The 18,410-nt window shown below is 48.2% G+C and overlaps 1 protein-coding gene across 2 annotated transcripts in view; it reads right to left on the reverse strand.

Moving 5' to 3' along the window:
• Positions 1-9,218, reverse strand: part of LOC137423827 (histone RNA hairpin-binding protein) — a 28,977-nt gene extending 19,759 nt beyond the window's left edge. The window contains exon 1 of one of the 2 annotated variants that reach the window (XM_078773686.1): positions 9,056-9,218. In XM_078773686.1, coding sequence (XP_078629812.1) covers positions 9,056-9,060 — 5 coding nt within the window. In that variant the 5' untranslated portion in view covers positions 9,061-9,218. The remainder of the gene's footprint in view (positions 1-9,055) is intronic. The other variant, XM_068111360.2, reaches the window with a different exon arrangement.
• Positions 9,219-18,410: the final 9,192 nt, after the last annotated feature.

Below are 18,410 nucleotides of genomic sequence, written 5' to 3' on the forward strand. Positions count from 1 at the left end.
GCGCGTTGTGGAGGACTTGGAGAGGATAAGCGCGTTGTGGAGGACTTGGAGAGGATAAGCGTGTTGTGGAGGACTTGGAGAGGATAAGCGCGTTGTGGAGGACTTGGAGAGGATAAGCGCGTTGTGGAGGACTTGGAGAGGATAAGTGCGTTGTGGAGGACTTGTAGAGGATAAGCGCGTTGTGGAGGACTTGGAGAGGATAAGCGCGTTGTAAAGGACTCGCGGAGGGAAGGACTCGCAGAAGGAAAGACTTGAGAGTTATCGAGGGAAGTGCGCTGAGCTGGTGCGCAGTTTATGAGAGGATTCTAAAGAGACGCGCTTGGAAAGGATCCTTCGCACTGTATGAACATTGTTACGTGGAATACGTGGGCGCAGACAGGGCGTTGATAACTCACGCGGTTCGGCCAAAGTGTGTGAACGCGGCTGAGTAACCGCCAGCCGCGCAAAGTCCGCCCCCTACCCCTGAAACACCTTCCTCCATCAGAAACCTGTGCTCGTTACCCCCGAAACACCTTCCTCTCTCAGAAACCTGTCCTCGTTACCCCCGAGACACCCTCCTCCATCAGAAATCTGTCCTCGTTACCCCCAAGATACCTTCCTCTATCAGAAATCTGTCCTCGTTACCCCCGATACATCTTCCTCTATCAGAAACTTGTCCTCATTAACCCCGAGTTCCCCTTGTCTCTATCAGAAATCTGTCCTCGTTGCCCCCCCCCCCCCCCCCAAGACTCTCTGCTCACCTTCACTCCTCTTTTCTCCCGCCTCTGGAACAAACTCCCACACTCCCTTCAATCCCACTCCTCCCTCCAGGCCTTTAAAACAGCTGTTCACCACCATCTCTTATCTTCCCCCATCCAAAACCTTGATCTTTTCTACCCCCACTAATTCACCCCAGATCCACCTTGTTTGAAATTCCAACTTCTTTCCTGGAAGTGTCCATATGTTTTATACCTCTCCCACCCCCCCCACCCCCCCCCCCTTCCCATGCCTCCCCCCCCCCCCCCCCAAAGCCCTCTCCCTCCCACAGTTCTCTCGATATCCCTGCTCTCAGATGTTGTGTTTGTGTTCCTCCCCCTCTCGCCCCATCTTGTCTACCGCTCCCCATGTTATATGTTTTATGTGTCGGTTTGTCTTTCTGTGTGATTAATGTTAGCTCTTTCATGAGCCTCGATCTTGTATACAAAAACAAAAACAAAAATCCTAATGGAACCTTCTGCCATCCTTTAACTTTGTTTTCGGTGGGAAGCGTGGGGATTTGCGACGGTGTGCTATCGACTTTGCTCTGGTGAGCTTTTTTTGGATTCCTAATCATACAATTTGGAATGAACTGTCAGAGGGGCTACTGTTGTTAATGCGTGATATCAAAATTGTGTTTTTTGCTGGGTTTTAGGTTGTGGAAACAATGATGAAAGATGACGCATATTTTTGCAATATTCGGCCATTACAAAACATCAGCGGAGAGGAAACAGTAATCCTGGCTGTTGGCTTTTGTATGCTCCAAGATTGTGGTGGGAAGGAAACCAAAGGCCTGCAAGGAATCTGCTTACATGTCCTGAACCCGATCCACCAGATGCCTTCCTTGATCAGAAACCTTTCCTCGTTACCCCCGAGACACCATCCTCTGTCAGAAACCTTTCCTCTTTAACCTTGAAACGCTGTGCTCTATCATGAAACCCATTTATTGTTACCCCCAAAACACCTTACTCAATCAGAGCCTTTTGTCATTATCCTGCCTAAGTGTAACTCGTTACCCTGCCCGACTGTACATCGTTACCCTGCCAGAGTGAACCTCGTTACCCTGCCAGAGTGAACCTCGTTACCCTGCCAGAGTGAACCTCGTTACCCCGCCAGGGTGAACCTCGTTACCCTGTCCGAATGAACCTCGTTACCCTGCCAGGGTGAACCTCGTTACCATGTCCGAGTGAACCTCGTTACCCTGCCAGAGTAAACCTCGTTACCCTGTCCGAGTACATGTCGTTACTAGACCCAAACGCACCTCGTTACGCTACCCAAACGCACCTTGTTACGCCACCCAAACGCACCTAGTTACGCCACCCAAACGCACCTAGTTACGCCACCCAAACGCACCTCGTTACTCTACCCAAACGCACCTCGTTACTCTACCCAAACGCACCTAGTTGCCCTACCCAAATGCACCTCGTTACCCTACCCAAATGCACCTAGTTACGCTGCCCAAATGGACGTTACTCTACCCAAATGCACCTAGTTACCCTGCCCAAGTGGACCTCATTACTCTACCCAAATGCACCGAGTTACCCTGCCCAAATGGACGTTACTCTGCCTAAAATGCACTTAGTTACCCTGCCCAAGTGGACCTTGTTACTCTACCCAAATGCACCTAGTTACCCTGCCCAAATGGACGTTACTCTACCCAAATGCACCTAGTCACCCTGCCCAAGTGGACCTCGTTACTCTACCAAAATGCACCGAGTTACCCTGCCCAAATAGACGTTACTCTGCCCAAATGGACGTTACTCTGCCTAAAATGCACCGAGTTACCCTGCCCAAATGGACGTTACTCTGCCCAAATGCACCTAGTTATCCTGCCCAAATGGATGTTACTCTGCCCAAATGCACCTCGTTACCCTGCCCAAATAGACGTTACTCTACCCAAATGCACCTAGTTACCCTGCCCAAGTGGACCTTGTTACTCTACCCAGATGCACCTAGTTACCCTGCCCAAGTGGACCTTGTTACTCTACCCAAATGCACCTAGTTACCCTGCCCAAATAGACGTGACTCTGCCCAAATGCACCTAGTTACCTTGCCCAAGTGGACCTCGTTACTGTACCCAAATGCACCTAGTTACCCTGTCCAAATGGACCCCTCCGTTGTCCCCTGTGGATCCGACCAGTCCAAAGTCCATCGTCTCGAGATGTTCCAAGATTTCAAGTCTGTTGGCCACACTAATGTCATGGTCTCTCCCATTTCCACTACCGAGCTTCACGACACCCGGCAAGACCCTCTTGCCATCCTTCTCATGCAATCCCTTTCCTCGTGCTGTGAGTGCAACTCATTCAGTTGTCCTTCGTTCTCCCACCGATTTCACCTTGTCTCCATTTAGTGTGGTGATCCAATGGCTCCATGTCGTCCTGCTCTCCCATGAGTAGCGATAGTCAATCAGTGCCGATAGTCAATCAGAGTGCCGATAGTCAATCAGAGCGCCGATAGTCAATCAGAGCGCCGATAGTCAATCAGAGCGCCGATAGTCAATCAGAGCGCCGATAGTCAATCAGAGCGCCGATAGTCAATCAGAGCGCCGATAGTCAATCAGAGCGCCGATAGTCAATCAGAGCGCCGATAGTCAATCAGAGCGCCGATAGTCAATCAGAGCGCCGATAGTCAATCAGAGCGCCGATAGTCAATCAGAGCGCCGATAGTCAATCAGAGCGCCGATAGTCAATCAGAGCGCCGATAGTCAATCAGAGCGCCGATAGTCAATCAGAGCGCCGATAGTCAATCAGAGCGCCGATAGTCAATCAGAGCGCCGATAGTCAATCAGAGCGCCGATAGTCAATCAGAGCGCCGATAGTCAATCAGAGCGCCGATAGTCAATCAGAGCGCCGATAGTCAATCAGAGCGCCGATAGTCAATCAGAGCGCCGATAGTCAATCAGAGCGCCGATAGTCAATCAGAGCGCCGATAGTCAATCAGCGCGCCGATAGTCAATCAGAGCGCCGATAGTCAATCAGAGCGCCGATAGTCAATCAGAGCGCCGATAGTCAATCAGAGCGCCGATAGTCAATCAGAGCACCGATAGTCAATCAGAGCGCCGATAGTCAATCAGAGCGCCGATAGTCAATCAGAGCGCAGATAGTCAATCATCGAGTGCCGATAGTCAATCATCGAGTGCCGGTAGTCACTCATCGAGTGCCGGTAGTCACTCATCGAGTTCCGGTAGTCACTCATCGAGTACCGATAGTCACTCATCGAGTACCGATAGTCAATCATCGAGTACCGATAGTCAATCATCGAGTACCGATAGTCAATCATCGAGTACCGATAGTCAATCATCGAGTACCGATAGTCAATCATCGAGTACCGATAGTCAATCATCGAGTACCGATAGTCAATCATCGAGTACCGATAGTCAATCATCGAGTACCGATAGTCAATCATCGAGTACCGATAGTCAATCATCGAGTACCGATAGTCAATCATCGAGTACCGATAGTCAATCATCGAGTACCGATAGTCAATCATCGAGTACCGATAGTCAATCATCGAGTAACGATAGTCAATCATCGAGCGCCGATAGTCAATCATCGAGTGCCGATAGTCAATCATCGAGTGCCGATAGTCAATCATCGAGCGCCGATAGTCGCTCAACGAGTACCGATGGTCAATCATCGAGTAGGCCTACCGGTAGGCAATCATCGAGTGCCGGTAGTCAATCATCGAGTACCGGTAGTCAATCATCGAGTACCGGTAGTCAATCATCGAGTACCGGTAGTCAATCATCGAGTACCGATAGTCAATCATCGAGCGCCGATAGTCGCTCAACGAGTACCGATGGTCAATCATCGAGTAGGCCTACCGGTAGGCAATCATCGAGTGCCGGTAGTCAATCATCGAGTACCGGTAGTCAATCATCGAGTACCGGTAGTCAATCATCGAGTACCGGTAGTCAATCATCGAGTAACGGTAGTCAATCATCGAGTACCGGTAGTCAATCATCGAGTACCGGTAGTCAATCATCGAGTACCGGTAGTCAATCATCGAGTACCGGTAGTCAATCATCGAGTACCGGTAGTCACTCATCTAGTAGTAGTACTGGTAGTCACTCATTGAGTACCGATCGTCAATCATCGAGTACCGATCGTCAATCATCGAGTACCGATGGTCATTCATCGAGTACCGATGGTCAATCATCGAGTAGGCCTACCGGTAGTCAATCATCGAGTGCCGATAGTCAATCATCAAGTACCGGTAGTCAATCATCGACTACCGGTAGTCAATCATCGACTACCGGTAGTCAATCATCGACTACCGGTAGTCAATCATCGAGTACCGGTAGTCAATCATCGAGTACCGGTAGTCAATCATCGAGTACCGGTAGTCAATCATCGAGTACCGGTAGTCAATCATCGAGTACCGGTAGTCAATCATTGAGTACCGGTAGTCAATCATCGAGTACCGGTAGTCACTCATCTAGTAGTAGTACCGGTAGTCACTCATCGAGTACCGGTAGTCAATCATCGAGTGCCGATAGTCAATGAGAGTTCCGATAGTCAATCAGAGTGCCGATAGTCAATCAGAGTGCCGATAGTCAATCAGAGTGCCGATAGTCAATCAGAGTGCCGATAGTCAATCAGAGTGCCGATAGTCAATCAGAGTGCAGATAGTCAATCATCGAGTGCCGATAGCCAATCAGAGTTCCGATAGCCAATCAGAGTGCCGATAGTCAATCAGAGTGCCGATAGTCAATCAGAGTGCCGATAGTCAATCAGAGTGCCGATAGTCAATCAGAGTGCCGATAGTAGTCAATCAGAGTGCCGATAGTCAATCAGAGTGCCGATAGTCAATCAGAATGCCGATAGTCAATCAGAATGCCGATAGTCAATCAGAGTGCCGATAGTCAATCAGAGTGCCGATAGTCAATCAGAGTGCCGATAGTCAATCAGAGTGCCGATAGTCAATCATCGAGCGCCGATAGTCGCTCAACGAGTACCGATGGTCAATCATCGAGTAGGCCTACCGGTAGGCAATCATCGAGTGCCGGTAGTCAATCATCGAGTACCGGTAGTCAATCATCGAGTACCGGTAGTCAATCATCGAGTACCGGTAGTCAATCATCGAGTACCGGTAGTCAATCATCGAGTACCGGTAGTCAATCATCGAGTACCGGTAGTCAATCATCGAGTACCGGTAGTCAATCATCGAGTACCGGTAGTCAATCATCGAGTACCGGTAGTCAATCATCGAGTACCGGTAGTCAATCATCGAGTACCGGTAGTCAATCATCGAGTACCGGTAGTCAATCATCGAGTACCGGTAGTCAATCATCGAGTACCGGTAGCCACTCATCTAGTAGTAGTACCGGTAGTCACTCATCTAGTAGTAGTACCGGTAGTCACTCATTGAGTACCGATCGTCAATCATCGAGTACCGATCGTCAATCATTGAGTACCGATGGTCAATCATCGAGTACCGATGGTCATTCATCGAGTACCGATGGTCAATCATCGAGTAGGCCTACCGGTAGTCAATCATCGAGTGCCGATAGTCAATCATCAAGTACCGGTAGTCAATCATCGACTACCGGTAGTCAATCATCGAGTACCGGTAGTCAATCATCGAGTACCGGTAGTCAATCATCGAGTACCGGTAGTCAATCATCGAGTACCGGTAGTCAATCATCGAGTACCGGTAGTCAATCATCGAGTACCGGTAGTCAATCATCGAGTACCGGTAGTCAATCATCGAGTACCGGTAGTCAATCATCGAGTACCGGTAGTCAATCATCGAGTACCGGTAGTCAATCATCGAGTACCGGTAGTCAATCATCGAGTACCGGAAGTCAATCATCGAGTACCGGTAGTCACTCATCTAGTAGTAGTACCGGTAGTCGCTCATCGAGTACCGGTAGTCAATCATCGAGTGCCGATAGTCAATGAGAGTGCCGATAGTCAATCAGAGTTCCGATAGTCAATCAGAGTGCCGATAGTCAATCAGAGTGCCGATAGTCAATCAGAGTGCAGATAGTCAATCATCGAGTGCCGATAGCCAATCAGAGTTCCGATAGTCAATCAGAGTGCCGATAGTCAATCAGAGTGCCGATAGTCAATCAGAGTGCCGATAGTCAATCAGAGTGCCGATAGTCAATCAGAGTGCCGATAGTCAATCAGAGTGCCGATAGTCAATCAGAGCGCCGATAGTCAATCAGAGCGCCGATAGTCAATCAGAGCGCCGATAGTCAATCAGAGTGCCGATAGTCAATCAGAGTGCGATAGTCAATCATCGAGTGCCGGTAGTCAATCATCGAGTACCGGTAGTCACTCATCGAGTACCGGTAGTCACTCATCGAGTACCGGTAGTCAATCATCGAGTACCGGTAGTCAATCATCGAGTACCGGTAGTCAATCATCGAGTACCGGTAGTCAATCATCGAGTACCGGTAGTCAATCATCGAGTACCGGTAGTCAATCATCGAGTACCGGTAGTCAATCATCGAGTACCGGTAGTCACTCATCTAGTAGTAGTACCGATAGTCAATCATCGAGTAATGATAGTCAATCATCGAGTGCCAATTGTCACTCATCGAGTAGGCCTACCGGTAGTCAATCATCGAGTGCCGGTAGTCAATCGAGTGTGGGTAGTCAATCATCGAGTGCCAATAGTCAATCATCGAGTACCGGTAGTCAATCATCGAGTACCGGTAGTCAATCATCGAGTACCGGTAGTCAATCATCGAGTACCGGAAGTCACTGAGGTAGTAGTAGTACCGGTAGTCACTCATCGAGTACCGATAGCCAATCAGAGTGCCGATAGCCAATCAGAGTGCCGATAGTCAATCAGAGTGCCGATAGTCAATCAGAGTGCCGATAGTCAATCAGAGTGCCGATAGTCAATCAGAGTGCCGATAGTCAATCAGAGTGCCGATAGTCAGAGTGCCGATAGTCAATCAGAGTGCCGATAGTCAATCAGAGTGCCGATAGTCAATCAGAGTGCCGATAGTCAATCATCGAGTGCCGATAGTCAATCATCGAGTACCGACAGTCAATCATCGCGTACCGGTAGTCACTCATCTAGTAGTAGTACCGGTAGTCACTCATCGAGTACCGGTAGTCAATCATCAAGTACCGGTAGTCAATCATCGAGTACCGGTAGTCAATCATCGAGTACCGGTGGTCACTGGTCAATCATCGAGTACCGGTAGTCACTCATCTAGTAGTAGTACCGGTAGTCACTCATCGAGTACCGGTAGTCACTCATCGAGTACCGGTAGTCACTCATCTAGTAGTAGTACCGGTAGTCACTCATCGAGTACCGGCAGTCAATCATCGATTACCGGTAGTCAATCATCGAGTACCGGTAGTCACTCATCGCGTACTGGTAGTCAATCATCGAGTACCGGTAGTCACTCATCGAGTACTGGTAGTCAATCATCGAGTACCGGTAGTCACTCATCGCGTACTGGTAGTCAATCATCGAGTACCGGTAGTCACTCATCGAGTACCGGTAGTCACTCATCGAGTACCGGTAGTCACTCATCTAGTAGTAGTACCGGTAGTCACTCATCGAGTACCGGCAGTCAATCATCGATTACCGGTAGTCAATCATCGAGTACCGGTAGTCACTCATCGCGTACTGGTAGTCAATCATCGAGTACCGGTAGTCACTCATCGAGTACCGGCAGTCAATCATCGAGTACCGGTAGTCAATCATCGAGTACCGGTAGTCACTCATCGCGTACTGGTAGTCAATCATCGAGTACCGGTAGTCACTCATCGAGTACTGGTAGTCAATCATCGAGTACCGGTAGTCACTCATCGCGTACTGGTAGTCAGTCATACACGGCACCGCACGGCTCATTTATTTTACTAGGATTCCATATTTATTTCGATTGACGGTCTGTATACATTACATCATGGAGGAGCGATCATGTCATGGAGAAATGGAGGCCAGAACAACTACATACTCAACAAAAAGACGAACAGGAACACAACAAGAACATGGATGTATCTTTGGTAATCCTTCGAGAAACAGGTTCAATATGAAGGTTTGTTGGTGTTAGAAGACATTAAAATGGCAAGAAAAGGCGCGAATGTGGCGAATTACAGCACAATGGTGAAGTTTTCAAAATAAAAATAAAAATAACACTATTGTATTGAAGAAGAGTACATTTAAAACACAATTACAGCACAATTGAGCACGATGCGGCCATTAATTATAAATATAACATAGATGATAAAAACACCTCAGAACCGACAACGAAAGTCATTAGTCATTTCAGGCGGGAATGTTGAATTCTAAGGCTCCCAAAACGAAAACCTCTTTCGCGCTAGAGAGGAAAACCATGTTTCAAACTTACCTCATTGTCAAATAAAATATATTATTGGACTTTCCGCCTCTTTCACAGTGAAAAGGTTTGAACTTTCCTCGGTTTCACTCGCTCGAAATCCGAAAAATCACTCAAAACCGCGCACACAACTACAATCTCCTCACGTAACTTCCGCCGTCGATGAACCGGAAGTAGATCGGACCGTCGGACAAAACCAATGAAACAACCCTCCGATTTCAATTAGGAGATGATGTTGTTGTTGTTGTTGTTTTAGTTTTAATTATTAATATTTGTTGTTATTGTTAATATTGTTGTGATTGTACATCAATAATTCTGTCAAACAACTTAAGGAGGACCAGTCGTTACACACCAATTCAAACAATTGCAGCAAAATACCAAAGCATTCATTTTAATAGATCAACACTATTGACATTTACGTTTGATGTAGAATGAAGTAATAAATGAGGTTTCTCCAAAGGATATTGTTGAAATTATTGAAATGTCGAATACACTTTTACGAAAAGAAAATGTAATGAAACGAAAAACACCCAGGAGGACAACGAGTAATTCGGACAAACAACCTCCCTCCCCTCAATTTGTCAATTTGTACACTCCCCTCCCCCTTTTCCCCCAATTTGTGTACTCCCCTCCCTCTCTCTCAATTTGTGCACTCCCCCCCCCCTCCTCTCTCAATTTGTGCACCCCCCCCCTTCCTCTCTCTCAATTTGTGCATCCCCCCTCCCTCTCTCTCAATTTGTGCACCCCCTCTCTCTCAATTTGTGCACCCCCCCCCTTCCTCTCTCTCAATTTGTGCACCCCCCCCCTTCCTCTCTCTCAATTTGTACACCCACTTCTCCCCTCAATTTGTGCATCTCCCCTACCTCTCTCTCAATTTGTGCACCCCCCCCCTTCCTCTCTCTCAATTTGTGCACCCCCCCCCCTTCCTCTCTCTCAATTTGTACACCCCCCCCCTTCCTCTCTCTCAATTTGTGCACCCCCCCCCCTTCCTCTCTCTCAATTTGTACACCCCCCCCCCTTCCTCTCTCTCAATTTGTACACCCACTTCTCCCCTCAATTTGTGCATCCCCCCTCCCTCTCTCTCAATTTGTGTACCCCCCCCCCTCTCTCTCAATTTGTACACCCACTTCTCCCCTCAATTTGTGCATCCCCCCCCTCCCTCTCTCTCAATTTGTACACCCACTTCTCCCCTCAATTTGTGCATTCCCCCACCCTCTCTCTCAATTTGTGTACCCCCCACCCCTCTCTCTCAATTTGGGCACCCCCTCTCTCAATTTGTGCATCCCCCCTCCCTCTCTTGGAATTTCTGCACCCACTTCTCTCAATTTGTGCATCCCTCCTCCCTCTCTCTAGCCTGGTGTTGGCTTAGCGGTTAGGGTGCCGGCTTGGGATCCAAGGATCCTGGGTTCGAATCCCGGTCGATCGCTGAATTAATGCCAGGGGGGTTGACTCGGCCTGTCATCCTTCCGAGGTCGGCAAATTGAGTACCAGCTTGCTGGGATGAATGATCCCGGTGTGTACCCCGATTTAGAATAGGTACACAGTATCCCTGCGCATCGTAAGAGCGTGACCAAGGGTTGGCGTCAGGAAGGGCATCTGGCCATAAAAACATTGACTCAAACAGGGAACCATGATTGTCATGGGGCCAGCAAGGCTAACCCCTGCTCTAGTGGGGAAAATGGCCTTAAAACGATCATTCCTCCATTCATTCATTCCTCCATTCATTCATTCCTCCCTCTCTCTCAATTTGTGCATCCCCCCTCTCCCTCTCGGAATTTGTACACCCCTCTTCTCTCACAATTTGTGCACTCCTCTCTTCTCTCTTAATTTGTGCATCCCTCTTCCTCTCTCTTAATTTGTGCACACCACTTCTCTCTCAGTTTGTGCACTCCTCTCTTCTCTCTTAATTTGTGCACCCCTCTTCCTCTCTCTCAATTTGTGCATCCCCCCTCTCCCTCTCGGAATTTGTACACCCCTCTTCTCTCACAATTTGTGCACTCCTCTCTTCTCTCTTAATTTGTGCATCCCTCTTCCTCTCTCTTAATTTGTGCACACCACTTCTCTCTCAATTTGTGCACTCCTCTCTTCTCTCTTAATTTGTGCACCCCTCTTCCTCTCTCTCAATTTGTGCAACCCTCTTCCTCTCTCTCAATTTTTGCAACCCTCTTCCTCTCTCTCAATTTGTGCATCCCCCCGCCTTCTCTCTCAATGTGTGCAACCCTCTTCCTCTCTCTCAATTTGTGCACCCCTCTTCCTCTCTCTCAATTTGTGCAACCCTCTTCCTCTCTCTCAATTTTTGCAACCCTCTTCCTCTCTCTCAATTTGTGCATCCCCCCGCCTTCTCTCTCAATGTGTGCAACCCTCTTCCTCTCTCTCAATGTGTGTACCCCACTCCTCTCTCTCAATTTGTGCATCCCCCCGCCTTCTCTTGAAATTTGTGCACCCATGTCCCTCACCTTCAATTTGCGCACAACCCTCCTCCCTCTCTCAATTTTTGCTCCCCACTCCTCTCTCTCAATTTGTGCACCCCACTCCTCTCTCTCAATTTGTGCACCCCACTCCTCTCTCTCAATTTGTGCATCCCTGCTCCCTCTCAATTTGTGCACCCCACTCCTCTCTCTCAGTTTGTGCACCCCCCTCTCTCTCAATTTGTGCATCCCTGCTCCCTCTCAATTTCTGCACCCCACTCCTCTCTCTCAATTTGTGCATCCCCCTCCTCTCTCTCAATTTGTGCATCCCCTCTCCCTCTCTCTCAATGTGTGCATCCCTGCTCCCTCTCAATTTCTGCACCACACTCCTCTCTCTCAATTTGTGCATCTCTTCCCCCTCTCAATTTTGTGCACCCCAATCCTCTCTCTCAATTTGTGCATCCCCCCTCCTCTCTCTCAATTTGTGCACCCCACTCCTCTCTCTCAATTTGTGCACCTCTCTCTCTCTCTCTCTCTCTCTCAATTTGTGCACCCCTCTCTCTCTCTCAATTTGTGCATCCCCCCCCCTCCTCTCTCTCAATTTGTGCACCCCTGTCCCTCTCTCTCTCTCTCCCTCTCAATTTGTGCACCCCTCTCTCTCTCTCAATTTGTGAATCCCCCCCCCCCCTCCTCTCTCTCAATTTGTGCAACCCTCTCCCTCTCTCTCAATTTGTGCACCCCTCTCCCTCTCTCTCAATTTGTGCACCTCCTCTCTCTCAATTTGTGCACCCCTCTCCCTCTCTCTCAATTTATGCATTCCACTCCTCTCTCTCAATTTGTGCACCCCCTCTCTCTCTCAATTTGTGCACCCCCTCTCTCTCAATTTTTGCTCCCCACTCCTCTCTCTCAATTTGTGCACCCCACTCCTCTCTCTCAATTTGTGCACCCCACTGCTCTCTCTCAATTTGTGCACCCCCCTCTCTCTCAATTTGTGCATCCCTGCTCCCTCTCAATTTGTGCACCCCACTCCTCTCTCTCAATTTGTGCACCCCTCTCCCTCTCTCTCAATTTGAGCATCCCCCGCCCTCTCTCTCAATTTGTGCACTCCTCTCTCTCTCAATTTGTGCATCTCCCCTTCGCCTTCCTCTCTCTCAATTTGTGCACCCACTTCTCCCCTGAATTTGTGCACCCACTTCTCCCCTGAATTTGTGCATCCTCCCTCCCTCTCTCTAAATTTGTGCACCCCCCTCTCTCTCTCAATTTGTGCACCCCCTCTCTTTCAATTTGTGCACCTCCTCTCTCTCAATTTGTGCACCCCTCTCCCTCTCTCTCAATTGATGCATTCCACTCCTCTCTCTCAATTTGTGCACCCCTCTCCCTCTCTCTCAATTTGTGCACCCCTCTCCCTCTCTCTCAATTTGTGCACCCCCCTCTCTCTCAATTTGTGCACCCCTCTCCCTCTCTCTCAATTTGTGCACCCCTCTCCCTCTCAATTTGTGCACCCCTCTCCCTCTCTCTCAATTTGTGCACCCCTCTCCCTCTCTCTCAATTTGTGCACCCCTCTCCCTCTCTCTCAATTTGTGCATCCTCCTCTCTCTCAAATTGTGCACCCCTCTCTCTCAATTTGTGCACCCCACTTCACCATGCATTTGTACACCTCCTCCCTCCCACAATTTGTATCCCCACTTATCCATACATTTGTACACCTCCTCCCTCCCACAATTTCCTGCTGCTCTTCTTCTGCTCCAATCGGCTCTTCTGATCATGTGCTTGTTAAAGTGGACATCTCTCTGACCATTTTCAGAGAGCCTCCTCAGCGTCGACGAGTCTGGCATTTCACTCAGGCCAACTGGCACGGTCTTCAAGCAGCCATCAATCATCTGGACTGGTCTCCCATCTCTACCGCCTCTGACATCAACTCATCCTGGGAATTCTTTCAAAGTAAATTGCTCTCTCTCATGCACAGATTTATCCCTTCTCGTCTTCAGTTGTCATACCCTTCCTCCCATCCATGGTACACGGAATCTTGTGGTGAGGCTATTGCCCAGAAACAACTTGCTTTCGTCTCCTGGAAAGCAAATCCAACGGAAGGAAATCTCATTTCCTTTCACAAAGCCCGAAACAAGTGTGTGTCCACCCTCAGGAGAGCCAGGAAACAATATCTCTCCGTCCTCGGGACCGAACTCTCTTATCTGTCTCCCTCTTCCAAATCCTGGTGGCGTCTGGTCAAATCTGTTTCTGGTGTTTGTTCCCCCTCCATCCCCTCCCTCACCTTAAATGGCCACACGGCTGACTCCGCACGTGAAAAAGCTGAATGCCTCAACTCTGTGTTTGCCTCTAAATCTTGTGTCCCAAACCCATCCCTCTCTGTACCCACCATACCCAGTCATACCCAGCTGCTCCTGGACTCTGTGTCCTTTCCTCCTGACAAGGTGGAAAAGTTTCTGTCAACCCTCGACTCTGATTCTGCAACTGGACCTGACGGCATCAGCCCACGGGTCCTAAAATCATGTTCTTCTGCTCTTTCACTCCCCCTCTCTGTTCTCTTCACCCTCTCTTTTGCTCAAGGTCATCTTCCATCTGCTTGGAAATCTGCTAACATCACCGCTTTGCACAAAAAAGGTGCAAAAACAGATCCCAGCAACTACAGACCAATCAGCCTTCTCCCAATTATCAGCAAAGTCATGGAATCCATCATTGCTTCAGATATGAAATCTTTCCTCTTCTCCAATGGTTTGATCTCTGATCATCAATTTGGTTTCAGACCTGGACACTCCACTCTGGACATGCTGCTTCTGCTTTCTCAACAATGGATGGAGGTCCTCAATGCCAAACAGGAAATTAGAGCAGTCTCCCTTGACATATCACGTGCCTTCAATACGGTCTGGCACCCCACTCTGCTCACCAAACTCTCCTCTTTTGGTATCCATGGAAATCTCCACGCATGGCTGGTGGACTTCCTCTCTAGTCGTAGTCAACGTGTGGCCCTGAATGGGTTTCTCTCATCTCCTCTTCCTGTTCAGGCTGGAGTTCCCCAAGGCAGTGTTCTGGGCCCTGTGCTTTTTCTGGTCTTCATCAATGATCTCTCTGACTCTCTTGAAAATCCTCTCTATCTCTTTGCTGACGACTCTACTCTCTGTCGCTCCATTCTTCATCCCTCAGATCGGCAGTCTGCAGCCTCCTCACTCTTTGCAGACCTTGACAAAATCACAGACTGGGCAAACAAGTGGAACATGTCTTTCAATCCTGACAACACTCACACTCTTACGATGTCTCTCCGAAAAGACCGACTGGACAACCCCCCCATCCACTTTCTGAATAATCCTCTCCAAGAAGTTCTGTCACTCAAGCTTTTGGATCTCACTATCTGCCATGATCTTTCCTGGAAAATTCACATTTCAAATCTGGCCTCCAAAGCCAGTCGCCGTCGTGCGAAGTCCTTCCTTGGCACACCTGAGATCCTCACCACATACAAGGCTTTCATCCGCAGCTCAATGGAATACTGCTCTCACCTCTGGGCTGGTGCTCCTGCCTCACACCTAGCTCGCCTTCACGGTGTTGAAACCAAAGCATTCAGAATCATTGGAATCTCCCGCGATGAATCTAACTCCAAGGGCCTCTCACTCACTCACCGCAGGCAGGTTGGTGGTCTTTCCGTCTTCTACCGACTCCTCTATGGCCTTGCCCCCCCTGCTCTCTCTGGGCTCTGTCCCGCAAATATTCCTACAGGTCGCACAAGATCTGCCTGCAACCCTCTTTTGGTTAAACTGCCAAAATCAAGACTCTCTGCTCACCTTCACTCCTTCATTCCTCTTTTCTCCCACCTCTGGAACAAACTCCCTCACTCTCTTCAATCCCACTCCACCCTCCAAGTCTTTAAAACAGCTGTTCACCACCATCTCTTATCTTCCCCCATCCAAAACCTTGATCTTTTCTACCCCCGCTAATTTCACCCCAATTCCACTTTTTGAAATACCAACTTTTGTCCTGGAAGTCCTTGGTGTCCTTGTGCTTTATACTTCCCCCTCCCCCCCCCCTTCCCATGCCTCCTCCCCCCGGGCCCTCTCCCTTCCACACATCTCCCTGCTCTCGGATGTTGTGTTTGTGTGCTTCCCCTTTTCTCCCCATCTTGTCTTCCGCTCCCTCTTTTTGTGTATTTTGTTTGTCTGGTCGATTTGTTTGTGAAGTTAATGTTAGCTCTTTCACGAGCCTCGATTCAGTATACACACAAAAAAAATAAAAAAAAATAAAAAAAAATAAAAAAAATTTGCACACCCCACTTCACCATACATTTGTGTACCCCCCCCACCCCCCCCCCCCCCACCTCCCTCAATTTGTATACTCCCTTTCCCATCATTTTGTACACCCCCATTCTCCTTCAATTTGTAATAACTTATATCTATGACATATATATTTTGTACAAGTGATCAACAGCTTTGAATTGTATACAGGTACATATTTGTGAGACCTTCCTCCATGCGAGCTTTTTATGCTCTGTTGCTCTAACTCATGACTTTTATTAACCAAAAGGTCTGAGGGTTTTAACTTACAAAGTGAATGTGGTCAAATTTGGTGTTGAGGTAGACTCCCCCCATCAGTAAAAAGTCCTGGATCTTCCTCCCTGGATGTCATACAAACATATAATAGGGATCATGGATGGTGTCAAATGTTTACAGTTGGAAGATTCTAGTTCATTATAATACACCATAATCAACATTTAAGTTGAGTACTGTATATGTACGTTATAAATAAATAAATATAAAAGTAGCGAATACACATTTTTCAAGAGCGTCACCAACAAAGTGTGGGGATAGTCACAAAAGACCTATAAATCTCATTATATGTGAATAGCAGGTAGTCCATCTTGGAAAATGAACCACGAGATGACACGTGTTCATATGACACATTATTTGTACAGGTATGAATCTGAATCAGCAAAGGTGTACAGATTGCAGAATAAAACTGCACGAAGCCGAAATACGACGTGACGCCAAATCGCCATACTGTAGTTTGGGGGGCACGGTGCCCCCCACTTCAAGGACAAATTATGGTTAAACGTCCAAGTAGATTTTTTAAAATCAGAAATGGATTTTTTCTGGACTCCGCACGTTCGTTTCTGGTGCTGTGAATGATTCAGATATTTATACCTCAGAAACAATCCTCAGAGCTTTTACTAAATAAAAGTGAAATGAATATTCAGAGATTTGGGAGGAGTAGATTGTGAAGAAGAGCTCTGGGAGGGGTAGATTGTGAAGAAGAGCTTTGGGAGGAGTAGATTGTGAAGAAGAGCTTTGGGAGGAGTAGATTGTGAAGAAGAGCTTTGGGAGGGGTAGATTGTGAAGAAGAGCTTTGGGAGGAGTAGATTGTGAAGAAGAGCTTTGGGAGGAGTAGATTGTGAAGAAGAGCTTTGGGAGGGGTAGATTGTGAAGAAGAGCTTTGGGAGGAGTAGATTGTGAAGAAGAGCTTTGGGAGGGGTAGATTGTGAAGAAGAGCTTTGGGAGGAGTAGATTGTGAAGAAGAGCTTTGGGAGGGGTAGATTGTGAAGAAGAGCTTTGGGAGGAGTAGATTGTGAAGAAGAGCTCTGGGAGGGGTAGATTGTGAAGAAGAGCTTTGGGAGGGGTAGATTGTGAAGAAGAGCTTTGGGAGGGGTAGATTGTGAAGAAGAGCTTTGGGAGGGGTAGATTGTGAAGAAGAGCTTTGGGAGGGGTAGATTGTGAAGAAGAGCTCTGGGAGGGGTAGATTGTGAAGAAGAGCTCAGGGAGGAGTAGATTGTGAAGAAGAGCTCTGGGAGGAGTAGATTGTGAAGAAGAGCTCAGGGAGGAGTAGATTGTGAAGAAGGGCACTGGGAGGAGTAGATTGTGAAGAAGAGCTCTGGGAGGGGTAGATTGTGAAGAAGAGCTTTGGGAGGGGTAGATTGTGAAGAAGAGCTTTGGGAGGGGTAGATTGTGAAGAAGAGCTTTGGGAGGGGTAGATTGTGAAGAAGAGCTTTGGGAGGGGTAGATTGTGAAGAAGAGCTTTGGGAGGGGTAGATTGTGAAGAAGAGCTTTGGGAGGGGTAGATTGTGAAGAAGAGCTTTGGGAGGGGTAGATTGTGAAGAAGAGCTCTGGGAGGGGTAGATTGTGAAGAAGAGCTCAGGGAGGAGTAGATTGTGAAGAAGAGCTCTGGGAGGAGTAGATTGTGAAGAAGAGCTCAGGGAGGAGTAGATTGTGAAGAAGAGCACTGGGAGGAGTAGATTGTGAAGAAGAGCTCTGGGAGGGGTAGATTGTGAAGAAGAGCTTTGGGAGGGGTAGATAGTGAAGAAGAGCCCTGGGAGGAGTAGATTGTGAAGAAGAGCTCTGGGAGGGGTAGATTGTGAAGAAGAGCTTTGGGAGGGGTAGATTGTGAAGAAGAGCTTTGGGAGGGGTAGATTGTGAAGAAGAGCTTTGGGAGGGGTAGATTGTGAAGAAGAGCTCTGGGAGGGGTAGATTGTGAAGAAGAGCTCAGGGAGGAGTAGATTGTGAAGAAGAGCTCTGGGAGGAGTAGATTGTGAAGAAGAGCTCAGGGAGGAGTAGATTGTGAAGAAGAGCACTGGGAGGAGTAGATTGTGAAGAAGAGCTCTGGGAGGGGTAGATTGTGAAGAAGAGCTTTGGGAGGGGTAGATTGTGAAGAAGAGCTTTGGGAGGGGTAGATTGTGAAGAAGGGCTCTGGGAGGAGTAGATTGTGAAGAAGAGCTCAGGGAGGAGTAGATTGTGAAGAAGAGCTCTGGGAGGAGTAGATTGTGAAGAAGAGCTCTGGGAGGGGTACTGGTAGATTGTGAAGAAGAGCTCTGGGAGGAGTCGATTGTGAAGTGCTTTGGGAGGAGTAGATTGTGAAGAAGAGCTCTGGGAGGAGTAGATTGTGAAGAAGAGCTCAGGGAGGAGTAGATTGTGAAGAAGAGCTCTGGGAGGAGTAGATTGTGAAGAAGAGCTCTGGGAGGGGTA

The sequence above is a fragment of the Myxine glutinosa genome, chromosome 3 (genome assembly GCF_964187855.1).
Source record: "Myxine glutinosa chromosome 3, kmMyxGlut1.1, whole genome shotgun sequence".
NCBI classification, from domain to species: domain Eukaryota; kingdom Metazoa; phylum Chordata; class Myxini; order Myxiniformes; family Myxinidae; genus Myxine; species Myxine glutinosa.